The 7,721-nt window shown below is 39.0% G+C and overlaps 1 protein-coding gene across 4 annotated transcripts in view; it reads right to left on the minus strand.

The window, feature by feature from the left end:
- Positions 1 to 98: 98 nt before the first annotated feature.
- LOC111866589 (potential E3 ubiquitin-protein ligase ariadne-2) overlaps positions 99 to 7,721 on the minus strand; it is a 36,259-nt gene continuing 28,636 nt past the window's right edge. For all 4 annotated transcript variants that reach the window (XM_023855684.2, XM_023855686.2, XM_033752337.1 and 1 more), the window contains exon 9: positions 99 to 1,787. In XM_023855684.2, coding sequence (XP_023711452.1) covers positions 1,632 to 1,787 — 156 coding nt within the window. In that variant the 3' untranslated portion in view covers positions 99 to 1,631. The remainder of the gene's footprint in view (positions 1,788 to 7,721) is intronic.

Consider the following 7,721-nt stretch of genomic DNA (forward strand, 5'->3'; position numbering starts at 1 on the left):
GTTCATAGGTTGCTTTTTCTGCTGTTAGGTCTTTCCTAAATCCAAATTGCTCTTTGACTAATATGTTGTTAGAATTTAAGTGTTCAAGTAGTCTATTATACATAACTTTTTCAAAGACTTTTGAGAATGAAGTCAATATGGATACACACACCAGAGAGAAAACCTGACCCAGCAGTATTGGGTTGACAGTGGTCAATTGGTGGTTCAGTGATGAGGAACTGATTATTCTGTCAAGGACCAAGAGATGCTGCCAGTCTGGGCCCAGATGGAAGTTATCTTGGAGGCAGTGAAAGAGCATCAGGTGGTGGTGATCAGTGGTGACACTGGTTGTGGAAAGAGTACTCAGATTCCTCTGTTCCTGCTTGATGATTGGCTTCCAAACTGGGACACAGCCAAAAGGCGGCATGTGGAGATAATATGTATCCAACCAAGATGACTGTCAGCCATTGGTGTAGGTGAAAGAGGAAAGAGCAGAAAAAATTAGCAACATTACCAGATACACTTGGAGAGAAAGATGTCAGCATCAACTCGGTTGTTGTTCTGCATGACAGATATACTTCTGCAATTTGCACATGACTGGGTGGCTTGTCCTATTGGTGCTTGTGACAGCCTCCAGATGGACCCAATAGAAAACACTTCTTCCAGTGGCACTCCCACTGGTCACACTGTGTGGCATGATGTATTTCATTTTTACATCGCTGTTTATTTCACCATAACCTAGTAGTGGACATCTCTTCTCATTAAAATATTCTGGCTTTCAATGGACATACCACATTATTAAATAAGAACTGTACTTCTGTCACAATTTAATTAATTAATACTAGTTATTGTTTTAATTATTTAAAGTCATATTTTTTAACCTGGTGCACAATGTAAGACGGATGAGCAGACTGCAGAGTCCATCATTAAATCATCACACCAATGCTGCTCAACATCAAATGAAGAAGCACTGGTGTGACTGACTGTGGGTAAAAATGGAAAGTCAGGATACTGAGTCTGGTCACAGGTGACCCACAAGTAAAATTTTGGTTTCCCCATGTGTATATAGCATCCAATTAAGTAGAAAGAAAACATATAAAAAATTTTGCAGTTGGCATAGGTAACATAACCACAAAGCACATATATCTGTAAAAAGGAGTAATCCGGTTTTGTGAGTAAGTAAGAAGGGTTCATGCTTGTTTAGCTCTAAGTGAGACAAGAATTACTGAAGTTGTTTATGACCAAGTGATCACAACCTACAAGCACAATAACATGCTACTTGTGATTGAGCAAACGCCAGTTATACAATAAAAGTTGCTGTTGTACAGCTAAATATTTTCACTGTAAATATTTTCAGCACACACACTTCAAGCCTAGGAATTAACATTTGTTGTAGCAGAATGTTTACTCCTAACCAATATAAGGTATTAATAAAAGTATGGTCAACAAAAACATTTCAGAAGCAAGCAAACAATAAAACTGGTAAAAAATAAAACAGAATTCAAATAACCATTATTTTCTACTACAGCAAAATTAATTATATTCTGTTCCTCATTGAGGATTGATGTAAAAAACTTCCAAAGTTTGGTAATCTAAGCTGACTTAGGGGTGCTGAAGAATGAGGTGTGAACTGAAGCATGGTATGAATTACATCATACTTCAAGGAAATCTTTTAAAAGGGTTGCTCGTCTCTTCTCTGCTATGTCCATCTGGTTCTGTAAATCACCACGATCTGTGGTTTCTGCCCGTTCAATCTTCCATGAAAGGTTTTCTATCTCAATCTCTAACTGAGCCTGCTGGTATTCAAACTGAAAAATTTCAACATACAGTCAAAATCTGAATCAATACAGCTTGTATCCAGAATAAACACTTTTTTACACTTGGGTGAATCTTACTGTTCACTATAATAAATCCAGATAGCCTTCCTAGTCTGTCACACAGAGGCAAAGGATTGGTACCAGGTCACTATGGGCCATATTTGGCCTTCTTATAGAGGTATACTCCAGTTTTATTTAATCTTCAGCACTAGATGGAAGTGATGAGTATCACATTCTAGTCACTTTACCCCTAGAGAAAGAGCCTCCAGTAACTAATGGATAAGAGGCTCGGTGGGTCCCAACGCCAGTAAGAATGGCAAAGAGAGTAATCTATGTCCTCACCAGGGATCGACCTCCGGCTCACCGATCATCTAGCATGTAGTCCATAACTGGATGAACTGAACTATCTGGGAATTATTCATACATACGTCTATAAGCACACTCTAAACAGTCGATGACAGTATAAACGTTAGGTGTGCTGACAAAGAGAAACATTACATCAGAAAAGCCATAATGAAGTTCACTACCAGATACTCTCCGAAGGGTGATATCAATCTGTTTTCAGATTATTTTGAGTTGTGCCATCTGGAAGTGAATTATTGGGAATAAGTGGCTATTACTCAGCAGGGTGTAATTGTTCCCTACAATTTCATCAAGAGAAAACCTTAATACGTAACACTGTACGTGCCTGTGATGATACGACTCAAGCGTCAATCTTTATATCAGTACTGCTCTGCCCTTGGATGTGAGTACCTTTACATCTGTATTCTATATGCTAAGCAACATTTTGCTTATATGTGTGAAAATGTCACAAGTTATATGCCAAAAATTTATGACATGAGTTGTTTTCTGTAGTCCTTTACACCCTTTGGTGCAGGAGGATACTTAAATGGTGATGAGTGCAAAGTGTTAATCACATGTATATTCAAAAACTAACAGAAGTAATTCTTCAACTTATTCAGGATACTGTTGGTATCTGAAAGCCGATGACCATTCTCAAATTTTAATAAAGAAGTTCTGGGTTGGAAACTCTTCTTAAATTCATTTATACATCTACACAAGTCCTAAATATTCTTTATTCTACTGTTCCTCAAGGTCATTTTGTTCTTCAAATATTTCCAAGCAGGAAACCAGCATGAAGCAGGCAGCAAGCAGAGCAACCAAAATGCTGGTTAACTCTTCATAAGCACCACTATAAGAACTTCAAATCCCACAAGTATTTCCTTCTTTGGATCCTGATATGTCAGCCACTTTCATGTTCTGACTGGATCCATTCATCTGTCTCAGATTCTTCAACCACTGCAAATCAGAAGGCTTCCCCTTATCTAATCATTTGGAGCCATCTTCATCACACTAGGATTTATGCTGCTTTAATTCTGAATTACACAGACTATTTTTGGCCATGGCTTTGACAATCTCTCTAGCACTTATAAAAACCTTACTGATTTCTACATTAACATTCAAGTTTTCCTAAGCTGCATACCTATTTGAGATTTCAACAACGTAACGTTTCTTAAATTTCAAATATCTAGCTTCACCCCTATTCAAACTACTGCACTGCTAATTTAATTACTGGGTGTCTCTCCTTAACTTCTGCAACCACCAGACAGCAGTAAACAACACAGTAAGCTCCTCTAGAAGACTGGTCATAAATTACATTTGAATGCTATGTTCTACCTATCAAGATGTGATCAATCTCACTGTGCATCTACCCACAGAAGTTTGTGTGTACTTGTTCCTGATAATTACACTTCCTGATGTCACTAAAATGGTGCACGAATTTTCTCTAAATCTATAAGCCACCTCTAACAACTAGAAGCCAGAATATAAAATAAAATACCTCAGGTAACAAATTTGCTTGCTTTTATTATTAAGAAAACAACTGAAATACTTTTATTAGTAAAAAGGCAACTGTAACACCCACGCAAATAACAACCTGTTCCTGTCACGCTCTATGGCCCGCTCAACCTCCTGTCCAATGGGTATCGGGGGCTCTTTCCCAAGGAGTAAAGCTGCATGAGAGTGAAACTGACTGCTCACATCAATCTAGAGTCAAAGTCAAGAATGGTGGAGCTAAACCTCCAATCCCACATGTCTTCATGGCATAATGCTTAATTAATTAAGCACAAGGACAACTTTACCTTTACCTGCCACGCTCACAAAAACCCCAACATGCCCCTGCTAGGATATGGAGAAAACTCAAATTATCGTTATTTATTTCTGTCTTATTAAAGTGACTTTTGTATGTTCAATGGCTGCATGCCTTCTGTCACACTGTCATGCTTCACTTCACTCATTTGTTCATGTTATTAACACTTTGAGGACCGGTGGCATATTACTATAATTTTAGGACACGTTATGTTGAAACACTATATCTTGCACTGGCACCAGGCAGATGCATGACTGGTGCGTGATAGACCTTTGAATGTTTGCTTCGTATTCAGTAACATGATCCCACTGCTTATGACCCAACTGTTTTCCTTTCCCACTCAAAAAGAAAATGCCTTTGTTCATCTTCTAGCTGCATGCACCAGGCAGGAAGTTACTAGTGCAAAGTGGATCAAGGTGGAAGAGGTTGAGGTCCAAACGTTTTCTCGATGAACAAGAAATATCTGACTTGTTCTCCGACTCACAATCTGATAGTGAGTGTGGCAGGGGTGAACAAAAAATTGTGGCCACAGACAGTGAATGTGAAAGTGACAGTAGCTCTGATGAAAGTGCGTGTAGCAACATTGCGGGGACAGCCACATGGGGAAAAGTAGACAAAATGCCTGCTTTGGGACAGTTTACTGGAAATCCAGGGGTGAAGCAAATTCCATCGGACCCAATGCAAGTGTGTGAAGTAGTGGAACTGTTTTTTGGAGATAAGTTTCTTTGACATGCTATGTCAGGAAACTAACAGATACTACCTCCAACACCGTGAACATTATGACAGAAGTTATAAGGCATTGAAGTGAGTGGATGATACTTCAGCATAAATGAGAAACTTTTTGCAATAATCTTTCTAATGGGCTATACAAGGAGGGATAATCTGAAAGAGTATTGGTTAACAGATCCATTTTTAGAAATTCCAATTTTCGGCAAACTAATGAGCCATAAGATATTTGAGCAAATTTGGTGGTGCTTGCATTTCAATGATAATGAACTGCGACCACAATCAACAAGTAGGCTTTTCAAAGTTCAGCCCTTATTGAACTTTTTCATTCAGAAATTTCAGATAGTTTATAAGCCAAACCAACATCTGTCTTTGGACGAATCTGTGATACCCTGGAGGGGAAGGCTTCTATGTGAACATATAATCCTGGGAAACTTANGGCCTACTTGTCCGTGTAGTTACTGAAAGCACTTCAGGCTACATTGGAAATTTAGAAATTTATTCTGGTGAAGAAAAAGAAATTACAAGAAACTATTCTTTTCATTTTTTTAATCCTATCTTGATCAAAATTACCATGTCTATCAAGACAATTTTTATAACTGTGGCAACTGCAGAACACCTACTTTCAAGAAAAGTACGTGTTTGTGGAACAATTAGGGTGAACAGAGGCCTTCCTCCAGATCTGAAAGAGGAATGTAAATCCCTGAAATGTGGTGAAACCACATTCAGGAGGAAGGGGGATATTCTTCTTCAGTCCTGGAAGGATACTCGTGTTGTGAATATGATTTCCACAATTCACAATTCGAGCATGGTTGATGTTCAAAGGAGACATGGACAGGTAAAGAAGCCTGTTTGTATTTCCGAGTATAATATGTTCATGAAGGGAGTTGATACAGCTGATCAGTACTTGGTCTATTATTCTCTTCCTCGGAAAACAGTAAAGTAGACAAAGAAAGTTGCCTTGTGGCTTATAAATTGTGCTATTTTCAATTCACTTTTGGTTTTCAAAATCTAAACCCTCATTCAATTGAAAAACAAGGCATTTCTGCTGAATGTGGCAAAAGCCTGGGCTACAAACCAGACAGTGGCGGCAGACACAGACTTAGTGCGACCGGGTCCATCAACTCCCACCCCACGCAGACCTCATGTGGACCCCCTGGGCGACTCTCGGGTGATATGTGAAAACATACCCTTGTGAAAATTGTGAAGAGTGAACATGCCAAGGGGAAGCAGCTTTTTAGGCGATGCCGCGTTTGCACAGTACATAACAAAATGAATATGACTGTCTACATGTGCAAATTCTGTGTAATGCCACTTAAAAAAGGGGAATGTTTCCAGAAATATCACACTCTCAAGCATTTCTAGGAGCATTGGTAAGCATTCTCCAAAAATTTTAGTTCATAAAATTAATTAGGAGATTTTATATTAATTTTTAAAGTGAACAGTGCATAAGTTAGGGTAGTAGGTTCAAAAATTCCAGTCCCCAGGGTGATTTAAATATTTAAATCACTGGTCCCCGAAGTGTTAATATGTTTCAGCCATATATGGCTCTCTTCAAGTATATATGTTGCATGTATTTTCTTCTTACTCCATACAGCACCATTTAAATTAAAACTGAAGAGTTTTTTAATAGGTTAAAATTATGAAGTAATGCTAGTGGGGTGGGACTAAGTCCCTTGTACTGCGGCCACTTCTGGCCTATTGTACCAGCCCCAGATGACAGGTGAGGGTGATTGTGGAGCAATTGGTGGAATGAAGATTGGCAGGGGAAACCAAAATACTTGGAGAAAACCTGCCCCAGCGCCACTTCGTCCACCACAAATTCCACTTGACCAGACTAGGGATCGAACCTGGGCCACCGCTGTGGGAAGCCAGCAGCTAACCGTTTGAGCTATAGCATGGCCTAAATTATAAAGTAAACTGAAGCAGATAATCTGGAAGTAGAATACTATAGAGCACTCACTGCATGTAGGTATTATATGTAGTTCAGCTGTCAATGTATCCTTTTTGTTGATTATTTTTTATGTTGAATAAAAGATCCCTCTTGGAGGCTCACTGTTTGGTGCACCACATGCAGTCAGGGGCACATATTTGGTTGTTGGTCTTATTTATTGGATAAGTTTGTGATTTGTGAGTTGAGACCATGAGTACACTGACAGCATTGCAACATCCACATAGATACTGAACATTTATAAAAATAACGTTAATAAGACTGAAATAAACAACTGAGTACTAATAATGCAAGAGGATGTTTAAATATTACATTATCTTCTGTTATTGCCACAATATGGAACATACCAACATAAATTACCCTCTGCACTACTCCACAGTTATGATCTCTTTTACCTCTAAAATCATAAGAACAAATTAAAAACCCATGTAAGATTTGAGGTTTTCATGGCCATGACTATGAAGAATGCCATCTTCTGGGATGTGGCACCATGTAGATATTGTGTTAACAGATGTTTTGGAGAAACGTATCACCTCCATCTTCAGGGTATAAGAAATCTGTGAGCAATGAACCAGCATGTGCAGCTGGCTGCAGACTGAGTGCCAGTCAGACACCCAGCTATATAAGAACAGGAAGGGAAGGGAGGGGTAACACATTGGAAATCAATGGGGGGTGGGGGGGGGAGGTCTAGGGAGATGGGCCAGCAAGTAGCAGGCTGCAGCCACCTACTCATGCTGGTTCATCGCTCACAGACTTCTTAACCCTGAAGATGGAGGTGATACATTTCTCTGAAACGTCAGTTGACACAATATTTACACAGTGCCACATCCTAGAGGACGGCATTCTTCAAATTAAAAACCCAGCTTCCTTTTATGTATAATTATAAAAAGGATCACTTTAACCCCTTACATACTTTATATATATATTGTCGCGTATCGGGGGTATGACGCGACAAATAACTTCTCGATGTATTCGGTGTAGCGAATTTTATTTCACATTCGCACTTACAATCACTCAAATTACAGATTTACGATTACTGCTATCTGCAGTATCACAATTAGTACACTCCAAATGCCAGAATACAACTGACTAGTTGCTG

The sequence above is a fragment of the Cryptotermes secundus genome, unplaced genomic scaffold, assembly GCF_002891405.2.
Source record: "Cryptotermes secundus unplaced genomic scaffold, Csec_1.0 scaffold666, whole genome shotgun sequence".
NCBI classification, from domain to species: Eukaryota; Metazoa; Arthropoda; class Insecta; order Blattodea; family Kalotermitidae; genus Cryptotermes; species Cryptotermes secundus.